The following is a 17,461-nucleotide window of genomic DNA, read 5'->3' as shown; positions in this document are numbered from 1 at the left end:
TTTGCATTAACTGACATCAGTTGGGAGAGGAATTAAAAAGCAATTTATGATATACACTGATACATTGAGTTAGCAAGCCACATCCAAGCTCACTGTACATTACCATAGTTACTTCCTACAAATTAGTCATCACAATACAAAACAGAGAGAAGATACAACTGATTTTTTTCAATTTATTTATTTGTGTCTAGTTGGATCATCCTGTACATCTTTATTACATTAACTAATGCCAACTTGTTCAAAAATAATTTTTAAAAATTAACTGAAAAGAATTTTTTTCTTTATTGTTGTACATGAATAATATATCAAGATTTTAAAAAAAAGTTCTCTCTAAAGGTTCCGGAGTGCTGTGACATTTGGTAAAGATGAGTATAAATCATATAAATCACTAATTCTGCTACTGAATAACGAGTACATTGATTATCCAATTCTGACTCTGAGCATACATAATAATTGCATACTACCGGTAGTATAAAAAAATGATTTATATAAAAAAACATATATTTACAAAAAGCACTCTCTCATTCATACAGTGATAATACATATACTCTTGTGTAGAATATATAAACGTCTAAACAATGGAATGTAGTAGACTCCATATGAAATGGCACCCGATAAAATTATGTGGAATATTTACAAATAAAAATTATACAAATCACATGGAATTGTCAATAAAAGAGTCAATATAGAATCAATGGGTTAAGACTACACTTAACTGAAATGTGGATTATTTTGGGTGTTTCTCCCTATTGCTTGATTTTACTTTGGTTGATAAAGCTACTACTATAACTAGCTAAGTGAAATTCATTGTGTAATTATATAATATGGTGATTTACAGAATAAAATGCACAACCTTTCCCTGAATGAGGTTTTTTGGAGGAAGAATTTGCCATCATGAAAAGGACTTAATTCTGTATTCTTTACCTCCATAAAAAAGATATACAAAGTCTACAGAGCTTTATATTACAAAGGCTATAATGTGATATGTATTTGTACAGTGTTACATGCATATAGATTCTACCAATTACACAGTTTTTCTTACCAATTAACACAGAAAAAAACTGTCTCACATTCTCGTTCACTCAGAATGAAAAATTTACAAGAAATATTCTGAAAGACACACACACATAACATTTAACCATAGGATGAAGAATTATCACTTTGTTGCCTGCTGTGTTATAAAACCAGCTGAGAAATAACAATGGCTGCCATTAATATGGAGGAGAAGGAGAATGAAGATGAAGAGCTGGGTTTGACAGGGACACACGTATACTGGTGGAGATTCTCTATCTTGTTGATGAACGATTGACCCAGATAATTCCTGTAGTCCTGCATGCTCTTGTCCAGCTTCATTAACCGGACGGCATCGTCAGTAAATATTAAATCATTGTACCAGGTACCAGAGTCGAACAAGTGGAAATCTCCCTCACTGTAAAATGAAATTGTTAAAATCAAACAATGTATTGTTCGTATGTATGCTTTAAAAGAATAAATTTGTCCATTTGAAATGTCACAGCAAAAATAGACTTACATGTCTGAGGAGAAAAACTGTTGACCATAATTCAGGAGATTCCAAAATATTGTTCTGTCCTGTTCACTTTTATACTCTGAAAATCAAACAAAATCGTCAATGAATATAATCTTTAAAAGCGAAAAGGATAAAATTTTACACAAAGATGATCTGAAGGCTATGTATCATTAAATGGTCTTGAAAAATATGAAGTTAACTCTCTCCAAGGAAAAATCGAAAATGAAGGGGTAACTATTAATTTTGTAAATATAGATGCTAAAGACCTATCAAATAATTTTATGACATAATAATTTTCTGGGAAATCTTACTGGCTGTGACTATAGCATTAGCTGGTATCTGGCCTAGATGACAGTTTTCCCAGTCGTCAATGTTGGTTCTGCGGCCATCTTTACACATTAATTCGTAATCGTCGGATCTTCTGTTCCTGGCCCAGATCGCCTGTCTCCTACCGTCAGTGTTGTCTCGTACCGTCAGATGTCTCACAAACGCAATGTCTCCTCCCTCTGTTAGAAATAATATCAACAGTGAGTAGAGGAATCATTTCCATATATCAAAGAGGGATAAGAAAATTTAAATACCATAAGGACTTTTATGAGTAAAGCTTGCATATATTTTATACATTGATTTGATTCAGGGATTAAATAAAACTTGTCAATTCTTGGATTAGTTAATCTGTTAAGCCATGCATGATTCAGTGGTGAATAAAAACTGTGAACTCCTTATTAATATTAATGATGTCACTTTTTAGTGTAGGGCTGCCACGAATCAGAAAATGTTCAAATCGATTCGGTTCAAACAAAAACCTCGATTTCGAATAATTTCGGTTCGATTACAAGAAATAGATTTTTTAAAATTTTTTGTATAAAATCTGTAATCTTTGATTATCATGATCATAAGACATTCTAATAAATAATGATTAATACTTTTATAAGATTTATTAAGATAAAATGGAATGTAAAGCCAAGAAAACAAAGAAAATACCTAATGTTCTAATTACAAAGTATGACCCAAGAATCAAATGTCTGAAATCCAAATTATTAAAAAATACTGATCATTGGTTTTAAAAGATGAAACATGCGAACAAATCTTTCAAACAAAACCAATGATTTCATATTATGCTAAACATAAAAGTATTGGTGATTTGCTTACAAAGACTATATTGCCAAAATAGAAAAGGTAAGATCCCTGCTGTGATTTAAATTTTTGATTCACCAATACGATATCAAACCACCTAACCACATAACTGTCATCACAAGAATGTCAATAATAATTTAACATTCAAAACGATGTCAATATTAAAAAGAAAATAAGGAAAGTCGCAGCACTGTGTCGGTTCCTCTAAATTCAGAATTACGTGGCTGATGGGTGTTGACTTTTAGTAAATTCATTTATCTTCTGTGCCGTCTTTCTGTCGAAAATGGAACTTGGAAGTAGTCCCAAGTCAACTTCTTCGCGGCCATTTTCGTGTTTTTGTTTACTTTAACATGACTTGCCATCATTTCTTCTGATTAACCAATCAGAATGCGCGTAACAACAGCAAATGTTAGTATGAAACAAGATGTGTTTGTGAAACACTATGCGCCCGGCGGCAACAAAATTAAAAAACCCCTATAATTTTAGCATATATGACACAGTCAAGGTCACAATGTCATTGATCTTGGTGTCATTTGAAAGAACTTGATTAGTGTATGAAGTATGCATACCAAATATGAAGTCTCTACCTCTTAGGCCATAATAAATAAATTGCTAGATTCTCATCCGATTTTTTTTAAAATTCGAGGCGGGCGGGCGGCTTTTATTTTATGTTTTTTATTTTTTCAATTTTGCAGATTTTTTATTGACCTGGTCAATCGTGTAATTTTATCTACAATACCCGAATAAAAGTCATAGTAAAGGTTCAATTATCTCTTACTTCACATCATCACCAATCTTTTTCAACCAATGACCCTTGTTTAAAATATATACGCATGTATTACAGCAATTACCATCTTTTCAGCTGTCAAAATTGTGTTGGCTTTCGCGGGATTTAAAACGAAAATAGAATGGTAGATGAATACCGATCTTGATCAAAATTAAGACGATGAAAAACAGAAATAAAAAAATCGAGGCGGGGGTATAAAATCGGGGCAGGCGGGGATGAGAATCTAGGAATATTTTTATTATGGCCTTATGGTTCAAAAGTTATGGTGAAGGTTCAAAAAAGCTATTTTTAGCATATAGGACACAGTCAAGGTCACAAGGTCATTGACCTTGGTGTCATGTGAAAGGGCTTAATTGGCGGAGAAAACATGCCATATATTAAGTCTGTATCTTTCTTCGTTCAAAAGTTAGGCCATTCCAAGTTTTGTCTCTGTTTAACGTCCACTCATCTTTCAAAAAAAACCTACCTACCTATTCGCAAAAAACACACAAGCCAAAACATAAAACACAAGCTTAAAAGTCATAAAAATGGCGTCCTTCAAATGATTTTATCTAACTAAACTGCTTTAATAGAAGAAATATCTATTCTTAAGCAACAAAAACAATGGATTAAATGCTTACAATACACCCAATATAACTTACTGTACAGAATTATTCGGAGAAATTTACAAAATTCAAAAATTTCGACTAAATTTATTAATTTCAGGACTCCTCTTGTTGTGTGTTTTTTCCCATATGGGGTGTCAAAAACCAAGGCGCACGCGGACGCTAAACATAGAAAAAATTTGGAATGGCCTTATGGCGAATATTAAAAAAACTACATTTAGCGCACAGGTCACAGTGAAGGTCACAAGGTCATTGACCATGGTGTCATTTAAAACAGCTTAATCAGTGGTGTATGCATACCAAATGTGAAGTCTCTATCTTGTATGGTTCAAAAGTTATGGTGCAGGTTAAAGTTTGCTGAAAAAAACTATTTGTAGCATATAGGTCACAGTCAAGGTCACAGGTCATTGATCTTGGTGTCATTTGAAGGAGCTTAATTAGTTGAGTATGCATACCAAATATGAAGTCTTAACCATTCATGGTTCAAAAATTATGGCTAAGGTTAAGGTTTGCAGACAAACAGATAGACAGACAGACAGACAGGACAAAAACAATATACGCCTTGGATCTTTCGATCTGGGCGCATAAAAATCAAACCTGAATCGAATCGAAATCCCATAAAAACGTATCGAACCGAAAGATTGTGAAAGATTGTGATTGCGATATTTTGGTTAATCGTGGCAGCCCTATTTTAGTGGTTCATGTTCGTTATGAGCCATACAATGACCCTCCATAACTCACTTTCTACGAGACATCGGAATGACCCACTGGCTCCGTAGTACTGGTCCTCGCTGGTCCTCTGACACTTCCTGAATCCCCCCGCAGCGCACCCCTCACACAGACTGACTGGCTTCTGGTTAGGATTGTAGTCTTTGTCCATTGACCCAGGAATGCATGACCGAATAAACAGCTGACCTGGAAGTATAAATTGTAATCATTAAAATTCCTTCAGTTTACAGTATTCTCTGATGCAAAACTGAATTCATAGGATTTTTACAAAATGGCACCCATGGGAGACTTTCATTGAAGATTAAAATTTAAGGGTTAACGGTCTTGGGAAAAATCACTTTTAAATGGCCCACAATCTCTTCATAATTTCTCATTAATAGTCAACTATAAATATTTTAAGACTTCTATTAACTTTTAATCATTAATAACATCTTCAAATTTTAACAATTACCCATGTTTTCAAAGAGTGTACAGTGCTGGGGGATGAACTGTTCTGTTTCTATAAATATATTCATGGGGATGACCCAGCCATCTCCTCGTCCAATTCCTGGCAGGCAAGCTCTCTTTTCTTTAAAATAATTATTCACATTTAGGCCAATTTTTAAGAAGAATTCAAAATAAGAAAAGAAGTGCTACAAATTACTACTTTTACCATTAAGATTCCGAAGAAGCAGCCATTAACTTACTTTTGAGATTAAACAATGTCATGTAATGGTCTCTCTTTCTGGCAACAGCGACCACATGGACAGAAGCATTCATGTTACCGTAATCTTCCACAATAAATGGTTCTAATCCATATTTCCTGTACAAATCAAGAAAGAATAATGATAATGAATGTTTATCAAGAAGAAATTTACTTTATAACATGGTGCATTGCATATTACAAACGAAGGTAGAAACTCTTCACCAAGATAAATAAATCAAAGTTAGCAATCACCCACACTGTCCCCACCCATATATCTGATACGGATACCATATCTGAACCTAACACAGGTTACAGGTCAGATGTTAAACATAATTTTTTATTGTCTTTTGACAAAGAAAGTCACTAGTCAGTGAAACTGAGCATGAACTAGCTGTTTAAGGGGAAAAAACATAACTTTACATTGCTTCTAAATTTTAAATCTTCGTCTATTATTTTTTTTCTCAAGAAGATTTTGCAATTGACATTTTCCACAGAATTTTAAATTTGAGTTATATTAAGCCTTCTGAGTGTTTGACCTACTTTCCAGCTAAGTACACATCGCCTGGATCCAGCACCATCATGTCGGCATCACCGCGGGCGATAAGCTTCATACAATGGTCTGTCCCGGTGCCCCTTATACAGTCCAGGCTGGGTCGCAAGTCCTTAGCATTAAATGCCATCATCATCGTCTCACACTTAGCCTTCTCTTGTTTAGAGATAACACACAATCTGGCTGCTATTAGGGGGCAGGCATTCAGGTTCTCCATAATGTCATAAAAACCAGTGTCTACGGAAAAAGACGTAGGAAATGAAGGGTTCTAATTATTACAAGTCCAGGAAATTAATGCCAATAAATAAAACAAAGAATCGGATAACTAGACAGTAGATCTTGGATCTAGTAAAAGCCTTTTACTCATGCTGCTTAATGACAATGCAAGTTTCCTACAGCTTTGATCTACATGCATGATTGGCTTGTATGTATCCAAATACTGTATGATGCTCAGGGCACCAAAACTTTAATCCTTATTATCAAATAAGAACACAGAGGTTACTTTAATATATTCAAGCAATGTATAATTGTATTTTCTGATGTACTCACCAACCCAGCTATAGTACGTGTTTCTATCTCCAACATCTACCAGAGTCTGAGTACTGTCTGTGAACAATAAATTTCTCCTCTGTAAGTACGCCCAGTCCTGGGAATCAAACAACTTAAATTCGCCACTGTAAACTCCTGTAGGGCCGAACCACTCAGCGGCCTGAAGCAGGAAGGCTTTATAAGCCTGCACCTCGGTTTTGGATTTCAGAGAGGATGTCATCAGAGTGTTGGAAACAATTTTTCCATAGTTACAGGTTAGATACTCTGACACAGGCAATCTCATACCATTAGGACACAGCAATTCATAATTCTGAAATATCAACAGGTATAACATGCACATCAATGAAGACATTGATAAGCAATATAGCTATTCTAGTTAAGTAAATATCTCCCAATGGCAATAATATTGGCACAAAGAGTAGAAATTACCAAGAAAAAAACCAAACATTTTAAAGAGTTGACTTTAAAGTCTATAAAGCTCATTTTAAATGCTGACCTCAGGTCTGTTAGTGGAGTTAAGAGACATCTGTTGGACCGTGTCGTGGCGTAGGAAGGCGACGTCCCCAGCGTCAGATGACATACAGTTGAAGGCTCCGTCGTATCCAGCATACGGGTCATCTGTCGTACACTTCTTCTCCAAATTCCCTCGACATAACTCACAAATGCGGGCTGGGTTATTTCCTTTTATAAAATTTTTAAGTTTATTAATTATTGGCCAGGATACCTATCTCATTGAATACAAACTGTTTTTAGCTACATCAATAATTTTAATATTTTTTTTTTATCTGACTGTGTACGTAATGTTCATACAACATATTGTCATAAATATGAAATTTCTGCAAACTCTCATTTCAAAAAAATTCAACCTGTCTTAGAATTGAGCAGGTGCCCTTTTCCTCTTAGCTATACTCACCAAATGGATTGTAAAATGATGATAAAGCTCCTGGCAAACACATGGACTGGAAAAAGTCAGTAGCCGTTTTGACGATGGCATTACATTCAGTAACCTGCATTATGTTAGTGTTTCCATTTTTCTGAACAAATGTTCCAATAGGATAGAGCCATCCTGCAGCTGTTCCAACTCCTGAATTACAAAATTCAGATATGTTACACTATATTCTAAAGCAAGTTTATTTGAAACATCTTTATTTGTGATTTTGTTTGTGATTCATCAGTTTTAAGTTTATCTAAGACAATCAATTTTAAAGAATGATGGAAATCATCTAGAAAACACAATCTAGATTACACATGAAGAGATGGTTTGCATTTGCAGGGAGAAATATTTGAGAGCAGAGGAGGGCCAAAAACTCATAGATATTTTGCAAGAAAATTTGGTTTACAGCACATACAGTTTTCTCTTAAAACAGGAAATTACTGTTTTTAAATCATCCCCCCCTCCAGATATGTGACAAATATTGAATTGATAAATATACTTTTTTTGTAAGAAGCGTAGTATCATTAACTTATAATTAACCGACATGTATTAACCCCTGACATCTACGTAGGATACAAACCTGGGAAGCACGCTCTTTTATCTCGAAGTTGAAACACATTAAATTGTGATCCCCGCTTGGCAACAGCTACTGAGTAGTAATACATTCCTGCATCAGCATCTAAACGAAAAATATCCATCATAAAAATTAACGAGACATTTCATATATATGATCATTTATTTTTATTCATTTTAAAATTAAAGTTTCCTCATTTTTACCTGTCCCAGTGATATCGTATTTTTCGGCTAAGATGGGCATCATGTTGTAGTAGCGACCTCCAAAGTAAGCCTGACCGGTGTCCAAGGCCATGATGTCTGCGTTGTCATCCTGAATTTTCTTCATACAGTCATACCTTCAATGGTATTACATACATCTCAGTACATGCATACCACCCAAATTTAGTGGGCTCAAAAATTTAAAAAGTACACAAAGCAACACAAAATGAATTCAAATTAAACATTGGTAAATACTGGTAATAGTCAAAGTGGAACTTTCGACCTATATGGTACTTATTTAATGAACCAAGAAAATACTGCTTCAATATTTTTTTTAAACTCATGAATAATTCGGTAATTTAAATGACATTTACATATCTGTTCCCCGGACACATTCTACAAGGGGGATAACTCCGTAGTTTGGCACCTGTCTTCGGACCAAATCAGCAGCCACTTTCTGCAGCTTCTGACATTTTTCTTGTTCTCCCCTTGATATTGTACACCAACGCAAATCTATCAATCGAATATTATTTTTTTTTAAATAATAATGTAAATTTTAAAAAAATACAATATTAAATGCATATAATTAAAAAAATGTTCCACAAAAAGCAGGTGAATTAAGCATCTGCATTGCCACCCAGATTAACCAGCTACATATCAAAAATAATCATCTACTACAACTAAAGCTTAAAGAGAAAATGTCCATTTAATTTAAAATAACATTATGAAGATGCATATGGTGAAAATAAAATCCTTTCCAACAAAATTTTGCTAAATTCATGGAGAGGCCTCATTTTTTCAATTGCATAAGAGAACAAAAAAAAAACTTTGCATTATTAAAGATGTTTTAAAATATTGCAATTCAGCACACCCTGCAAATTATAAATGGCAAATTCATTAAGGTGAATTGTGTCAATATTCAATCAGGTGAAGTGTGTATGTTTTTCTCGTTCATTGTTCAAATAAGTCAACAACATTAACAGATGGGATTTGAACCTCAGGAGTAAGGCTTTGGAGAGAAGTTAGGACACAACAACCTACAATCTCACCTGTCGCTGATCCGCAGGTAGGAAAAAGAGAACTTACAGATTAACGTATATAGCAGAAAAAAGACCAAGCATTACAAGATAATCTGATAAATATACATAAAGATGATCAACACAAACTCTACTGAAAATTAATCATTTCCGGATTTGTACTTCACACCTGTAATTAAATAGTAAACCTATAGAATATGAAAGAGTAAACGTAACTTACATTGTGTCTGGGCGTTGTTGAGTGTTAAAAAACTTAGAAAATATAATAATAATAAATAGATGGAAGTGCCCATCATGTTTTTGATCCCTCGAATATTCTTCTTGTTCTTACGCCATTCCAAATTCACTTCCGGTTACGGCACGGTGTATTGACCTGATAAGTGTAATGACCTGATTGACCTGATGAGATATAAAATGCTATTTACTTAATATACAGAAAGAATTTTGAAAAGATCTTTTTCAAAATTGTTAATATCAATATAATATACAATCTGGTCACAAAATTTTGTCATTCAGGGTGTTATATGAGGTTTACATGATGTTTAACCCATTCGAAAGAGTGTAAAGACCTGATATCTAGTGTATTGACCTGATGGAACGTTTTCCCCTTTAATATACAAATGTTGTGGTATTGATGTAATACTAAATTTATATATGTTTCAATCAATTATTTTCTTTAAGTATAAAGTATAAAATTTTATATATTGGATTCTTTAAAAAGGTTTTTGAAGTATCTTTCCCTCTTCAACGGGTAATGACCTGATTAAGAATGACCTGATGGATTTATCCTAAGTAAATTATCTTGCATATAATTGTTTTATTTATTTTGAATTTGACTTGTACATGTAATATAGTTTTAGAAAACTAATATATAACTAATGTTTATGAATTACTGAAATCTTTTGGCAATTTCTGAAAATATTGACTTTGATGTGACATGATAATTTTTATTATTAATTTTCTTTGACCTGATATCTCTCTTCTGAAAACCTATACTTTTGAATGAATTGACATACTTCGTTAATCATTTTTGTCTATAACACAAAAACTTGAACGTGCTAATTTTTGATTTTTCTCCCTCTAGCCTTAAAGTCATTTGTGCACTAATTTATTTGAGAACCACCTGAGTTCTATAAGTTGTTAGAACTTCTGTTGAAACATTTTTGTGTAATCTTTATTACAATAAAATATGTTTGTTAAAATTAATAATTTTTTCAATGAACTGATATTTTTTGGTAATATTTTTCTATAATTAAAATTTGAATGATCGACACGATTGATCCAATAACCTGATAAATCTTGTAATGTATGGATAGCATGATCTCAAAGAAATATAGTTCATACAGATATTTACATGTTTGTGAGATAAAAATTGAGTTTTCAGTTATTACACATACGTTTATGCATTTATCTTTTTTCAAAAAATAAAATAAATTTTTATTTTCATATTTACTGTATATATATAGAGCAAGCGTGTAATGATTATTATTTATAATGGCATATAGGAAAATTAATTTAATTAACAATTCAGATATGAACCCCGTATTCATCTCAAATTCTACTGTTTAAAGAATGAATGTATAGATAAATAGCCAATGTTTTTTCTAATAAGAATTTAATAACGATAAAAAAAAACACATTAATTAAAAATAAATATTTTATAATCTTCCACATTATACATTGTATAATATTTAATTTTTGTTGTGTTTTTTAATTCATTAAAAGACTTACAAATTAAATGTCTTTTTTTTAACCCTTGCACTTGCATGTGTTTTTTTTTTTTTTTTTTTTAATTTTTATTTAATTTATTTTTATTTTAAGTGACCTTTTCTTAGAGAATAATTCATTGAAAATGTATAGTGTCAAAGAGACACTGCCCCCCCCACCCTTGTTTGTACATGTGTATATCCCCTATCCAAGTTAATCCCCTGGATATGGCTTCTGTATGTCACCTGTGTAATCCCAGTCAACATGGTAAACCAAGACTCGTGTGAATTGATAAACAAACACATTTAACTTTGTTATTATGTATATACATGTGTAAAATGCAGAAAATGTAAGACACATTTTATTTAAAAAAAAATATAACAAATTTTTCATACTTAAAACAACTTTTCAACATCGAAATTTTTTGAAAAAAAAATAAAATAAAATATAGTTCAGTAATGTAAAAAAAAAAAATTCTAAAGCGTGTAAATTACAAGGACGAATAATTAAGACTTCTTTTTAAAAAGATTGTCTTAGACAGAAAAAGAGCAGTAGCACTACTCCTTAATTTTCTTAGATTTATCTAGATTATTTTAATGATGTGTTACTCGCTTTTCATTTTAAGTCATATAAGGCATATTTTTTATATGTTCAGACTAACTAAAATTAAACTTTAAAAGATCTTTCTATTTGTTTCGATACTTTATAAAAGATATGATTTTCATGTAAATTACACAATTTAAATCAATCGCGTTTTATAGATATCCGAGATTTTAAACTGTAGCAGATTTTTTTCTGACATGGAATTTAAAAATATCAGATACAGTTAAAAGCTACTTTTAACTATAGAAACATAAGACTTTTTTAATTCCAAATCGGTGAAAAAATTAGTTTGAACATAAATAGCAAATATCATGTATATTACTCTTAATCTCGTATTTTAAATTTTTAAGCTCAGATCAATACGCCATGTTATTCTATTGTTTTTTCTTTGTGAAGTATTTTATTTATTTATTTATTTATTCAATTTGACAAAAACCACAGGTGGCGCAAGTCATACATACTTAAATAAACAAATTTTAAGATGTAAAGAGAAACTAGTAAGTCATACAAATAAATTCTAAACAAGAAAAAGAACTAATAAAGTGACTCCATAATAATATTTATGATAATCTAATTCCTTATTGTTCGCATCTTACACAGTCCCATGTGCACATAAAAAATATCTCAACCGATGAATTAATGAAAAAAAAATATATATTTAAAAAAAATTCTATACAAGAAGGATTGAACTGTTTTAAGAAATAATTGAAAAAATAATTATCCTGGTATTTATCTTCTGATCCGCAATTAACGTATCTTGTCAATATAGATCAGGTCATTCCATATCAGGTCATTACACCGTAGCAAAATTGAAATGAATATAAAATTTGTAAATACAAAATATAAGCAATTTTTATGTTTTTACTAAAACATTATACAAATAGTAACCAAAATTTAAGAAAAAAAGTTTTTAAAAGGATATATATTTAATAAAACAACATAAACGTTCATCAGGTCATTACACTAAATATCAGGTCATTACACTGAATTGATTGGAATAATCTCCCATTCATGCAAATAAATGACTTATAAAATTTTATTTTTTGGTTTTATAATAGAAAATGACATAATATATAAAATTAAATAATAAAAGTTTATTTTTATTTGGTATTTTATCATTTATTTTTTGAAATTAACGTATCAGGTCAATCAGGTCATTACACTCATCAGGTCTTTACACTGTGCCTCCGGTTACCTGTACCTGTACGCGCACCTGTTTTGTGACAAATATAGTGCGCGATTTCTATACGTGTTAGTCAACTAGATAAGGTATTAAGCAAAGTGTCATGTTACTTTTTAATTTAGTGTTACTTTTTAATCAATTTTAAGCGAAATAATCACAATAGGTTCAATCAATACATTTTTGAACAGTTTGTGAACTTTCAAAACAAGGGCGTATGAATATAAGGAATTTGTCATTCTATGAGTCATAATTATTTAATCTGGTAGCGCGAAATTTAAATTTCACCTTTACAATCAATTCTTTAACTGATTCTGATTTTCATCATGAACTGAAATGAATTTTTTTTTATTTTTTGTTTTTTGCAGTTATTTTATAGCTGTCTTGTTCTTTCACTGTACATATTCACTTGTTTATAATCGGTTCACATTTTTTCAGCAAAAAGAATTAAATTACAATCTCATCTTTAATATAATCAAATGCTGTAAAATCACTTATTGTCATGGGGGACTAATCTTCACGGATGTTATGTACTGTCACTCTTACCCACAAATTTATGTCCCCATGAACAATAACTTTGTCAGTGTATTGCAATTGATTCAATAAATTTTCTGTACAAGTTTACCATGAAATTACATCTGTTACAAGAGAGGAGAAAAATGGAGAGGACCACACCAGGATTTGAACCCGGGCCTCCCGAATCTCCAGTCAGGTGCTCTACCTACTGGCAACTGAGCTTTCTGGCAACCGGCCATTGAACCAACCCTGATTGACCGCCACATTCCTCGATCCCCCTTTAAATGTCTTTGGTCTCTCAAATATCCCAACCCAGGCTCATCCCTGGCAGGCCTCTCACCTGTCAGTTCCAGGGCATGTAACAGCATCAAATCAAAGAGGAGAGGAGAAAATGCAGAGGACCAGACACAGATTTGAACCCGGGTCCCCTAATTCTCCAGTCAGATGCTCTACTGACTGAGCCATCTGGCCACCTGCGATCAACCCAAATGACCACCACATATCCCAACAAGAGAAAAAGATTTGTTGCCATCAAACATCCCCCCCCCCCTTAAAAAAGATTTATTTGGTATTAAAAAAAAATTAAAAGTATTATGCTCAAAGCAAATGTATGATACCAGGGTAATAGTTTACGTACACCAATCCTAAATTTCAGCCTTTCTGTACAAGAGATGACTTTATACACAAAGATTTTGAAGCAAAAAGGTTATAATATTCATTCAACCTGAAAGTATGCATCTGACATACACACTTTAAACAGCTGCCTTTTGGTAAAAAATTACACAGGCTCCCTAGACTGCGCTTCTCTGCATGTCTAGATATACTTTGAGCTAGGTATGACGAATTTTAATGAAAAATTTGTGACTATGTACATAGCATAAATTATGATCCCATATGGAAAAAAAGTAAGCCTACAGTAAATTTAAGTTTTGTTTTCCAAATGTTATTTATGTTTTTAATCTATATGAATAGATAATTTGGTATGGAATTAATTTTTGGCTAAAATTTATAAGCATATTTCACTTCAAAATACATTGTACAAGCACTTAAACATTGCTGTTTTTGAGCTGTGGCATTTTTCAAATGTCAAGTGACAAAAATTTAACCAAGCCTTATGAATACGGTCGGTATAAAATGTTCTGAATTTACATCATATACACATACACTGTAGTATTGTTTTTTGTTGTTGTTTTCTTGATTGTGAACTGAACATTGTTGAAATAAAGTCATTAACAATCAATCTTAAAAAGTACATTTTATGTCATTGCCTCAATATATTTTTTGAAAATTCTACATTCACAATAGAACATGAATGCAGAAATCATCTTCATTTGTTGAAAAGGTTCTTATGAACACACATGCATCAATCACATTTATCTCCCTTTGCAGATCACTCCCATCAGCTGATGTGTATCGTCTACTCTCCTTTGAGCACCGATTCCAGTTCTCCTGATTCTTTTAGTTCCTTGTTTAAAAAGAAAAAATTGAATTGGGATTAAAAAAAAGACAGTAAGGATAATGCTGGGTAATGGGTAATGTAGGAGTCAGCTAAAAATATTGTCCAATCATTGAAAGATATAAAACACTCAAAATGTATTCTTATATTAAACATTTTAAAATATATGTAACTGATGGTCACCTTGATGATATCTAATCCACCAATCAGCTCTCCTTTAACATAAAGCTGTGGGTAGGTTGGCCAATTTGAGTAAGTCTTTAATCCTTGTCTAACTTCATCATCACTCAGAATATCGAATGTGTCATACTTCACACTGAAAATCATCATGAATATTTTATAGAATGCGTGTGAATATAATCAATTTAGCAAAATAAATGCTTTATTTTATTTTGATGCATTTTTTTTCAAAGAGAGCTTGATAATTTCATCCAATAATCTTTTTCAAACTGTCTTGGTTCTTACCCGGTGTCAGCTAACACACTGGTCATCTGTTTACTGAAGCCACAGCGGGGGGTATCGGGATCTCCCTTCATAAATAACATCACATCAGATTTAGTGATGAGTGACTTCAATCTAAACAGAAAGAGAATAGCAAACATAAAATCTTGTTTTCCAGGAAAAATGTTTTTTTTTTAAACCAATATAATGCTATATCATTATTGTCACCTGTCTTCTAGACTGGTCTGTTTAGGAAGCTGCGACTCGAGTTCTCCGGATTCTATCAGTTCTTTCACAATGTCCACACCGCCGACTAGTTCACCGTTTGCATAGAGCTGTGGGTATGTTGGCCAGTTAGAATATGTCTTTAAACCTAAAAGTTGTCACAACAGAACAAATACCCCTTTATGAAAAAAACTTGACACCGACAAAATAAATAATACATCTACCTATTGATTATACAGATAAACTTCAGTATCTTGAACACCTATAATCTCAGATACCATGTTTATGTCAAAGTGATTTGGAAGTCCCAATCACTTACCCTTGATATCTTGAACCTATGGTGTTTTAAAACTTTTTTATTCTTACTGAGTTTGAGAAAAAAAGGATTGATTGAAGTTTAAAATACATAGAAAAATTTAAGAAATGAGACTCCCTGATCGAGAGCTACATGTAGATATTCAGTATTATAAAGTAGAAGTCTGTACCTTGTCTGACCTCCTCATCTTGTAGAATGTCAAAGGAGCTGAATTTGATTCCCTTCTCTTTTAGAAGCTGTGTTATTTGTCGACTGAACCCTTCAGTGAGAAAACACACATTACATAGATGCTTTTAAAAAATATTGCTAGAGTAGAATATCTCAAGGAAAGTTGTGATAGACCTATGTCCATCATTACCTAGTAGCTAAGGTTATCAACTTAGATATTGTTTTTTAATTGTCATTTTTGGAGGGGGAATAGCAAACTATAGAACAATACTACACTAGGTATAAAATCTGAAGAATACTGACCACATCTTGGAGTGTCTGGGTCTCCCTTCATAAAAAGCATGACTGGAGCAGAACTGATCAAATTTTTTAATCTGGTGTTTAAGTCCTGGGAAATAAAACAGAAGAATTATTAAAAATATCTATTATATAATGAGAATAAACTTGAACTTTTAATTTTAAATGTTACGTGTAGCACCTTTCTCTTGCATAGAATTAAGTACTTCATTGTAAAGGGAAACATGGAAAGCTAACGTAATAATTTTGATTTACCGTTAAATTGTTTTAAATTCCTGTATAAAATCATTGCACTCAATACCTTTAAATTGCATTAATCATAATTAACTGTTATACATAATTGTTTAAAAATAAAACAGTGCAGGATTTTGAATTTTTTTCCCTTCTCATGCTATTTTAATCATCCTTACCTGTCTGGGTTTTTTGTCATCTACAGGTAATGGCACACCTGTTTGACCAGAACTGAGAAGCTTGACTTTCTTTGTAAGATCTGCGGCTTTAGCACCATCAATTCTGTCAATCTGGGCCTTGTTCTGCAAAACACACATACCATATCTAGATCAGCAGAATTTATTCATGTTGTATAAGAAAAGTTTAATATGCCTGTGCTCTCTACACTGAAATATGGAAATAAATTGTATGTGTACTTTAAAAAGTAGAGTTTTTCTAAATTTTAAGATGAGCTAATTCATGACTACTGCAAAAAAATCCTTAATACATACAATGTATGGTGCGAATGTGTGTAACACTAATTCATAAATTTACCAATAACTCCAAACCCGGTCATTTCCCAAAATTTTGAAAATGCCAATCTTTGTACACATACATTGTTTTAAAATAGAATCAATTTCCAATGGTTTAAAAGATGACTTTGTCTGGCTTTGAAAATACTAATAAGTAAAATCAAAACACAGGAGTACAATACAGATGTCATAAAAATTGCCACTGATATCAAAACCTACAAAAATCATTAGAAAAATAGAATATCTGTCATTTTCTTTCCAAAGTCATTGCTATTGACTACATACTGTAGATGTGTCAAGGAATCAAACTGTTGACAACTCTCACCTTGATGAATATAAATGTAGGTACTGCAGTTATTTCATATTTTTCTGAGACATCTGGCAGGTCTTCAGCTTCTAACTAAAAATGAAAAAAAAAAGTCATTAATTAAAATTCCATAATTTAAATTTTTTCCTTCCCCTATGCTGAAATAAAATTCTTTTCTATTTTTTTC

At 32.1% G+C, this 17,461-nt stretch overlaps 1 protein-coding gene across 1 annotated transcript in view; it reads right to left on the bottom strand.

Annotated features, from left to right (window-relative positions):
- Positions 1–171: 171 nt before the first annotated feature.
- LOC134274489 (melanotransferrin-like) overlaps positions 172–17,461 on the bottom strand; it is a 30,328-nt gene continuing 13,038 nt past the window's right edge. Inside the window, exons 3-23 of the mRNA XM_062756771.1 lie at positions 17,293–17,367; positions 16,635–16,757; positions 16,231–16,315; positions 15,929–16,018; positions 15,447–15,591; positions 15,243–15,353; positions 14,961–15,093; positions 14,742–14,786; positions 8,653–8,783; positions 8,282–8,415; positions 8,085–8,183; positions 7,484–7,654; positions 7,067–7,251; positions 6,571–6,880; positions 6,012–6,258; positions 5,473–5,588; positions 5,238–5,354; positions 4,799–4,972; positions 1,840–2,034; positions 1,532–1,607; positions 172–1,429 (exon numbers count right to left, since the gene is read on the bottom strand). Of these exons, the coding sequence (XP_062612755.1) occupies positions 1,177–1,429; positions 1,532–1,607; positions 1,840–2,034; positions 4,799–4,972; positions 5,238–5,354; positions 5,473–5,588; positions 6,012–6,258; positions 6,571–6,880; positions 7,067–7,251; positions 7,484–7,654; positions 8,085–8,183; positions 8,282–8,415; positions 8,653–8,783; positions 14,742–14,786; positions 14,961–15,093; positions 15,243–15,353; positions 15,447–15,591; positions 15,929–16,018; positions 16,231–16,315; positions 16,635–16,757; positions 17,293–17,367 (3,015 nt within the window). The 3' untranslated portion in view covers positions 172–1,176. The remainder of the gene's footprint in view (positions 1,430–1,531; positions 1,608–1,839; positions 2,035–4,798; positions 4,973–5,237; positions 5,355–5,472; positions 5,589–6,011; positions 6,259–6,570; positions 6,881–7,066; positions 7,252–7,483; positions 7,655–8,084; positions 8,184–8,281; positions 8,416–8,652; positions 8,784–14,741; positions 14,787–14,960; positions 15,094–15,242; positions 15,354–15,446; positions 15,592–15,928; positions 16,019–16,230; positions 16,316–16,634; positions 16,758–17,292; positions 17,368–17,461) is intronic.

The sequence above is a fragment of the Saccostrea cucullata genome, unplaced genomic scaffold (genome assembly GCF_032062105.1).
Source record: "Saccostrea cucullata isolate Sc308-1 unplaced genomic scaffold, CSIRO_AGI_Scuc_v1 ctg692, whole genome shotgun sequence".
In the NCBI taxonomy this organism is placed as follows: Eukaryota; Metazoa; Mollusca; class Bivalvia; order Ostreida; family Ostreidae; genus Saccostrea; species Saccostrea cuccullata.
Note: the sequence above shows the minus strand (reverse complement) of the source record. Positions and strands in the feature narration are given on the sequence as shown.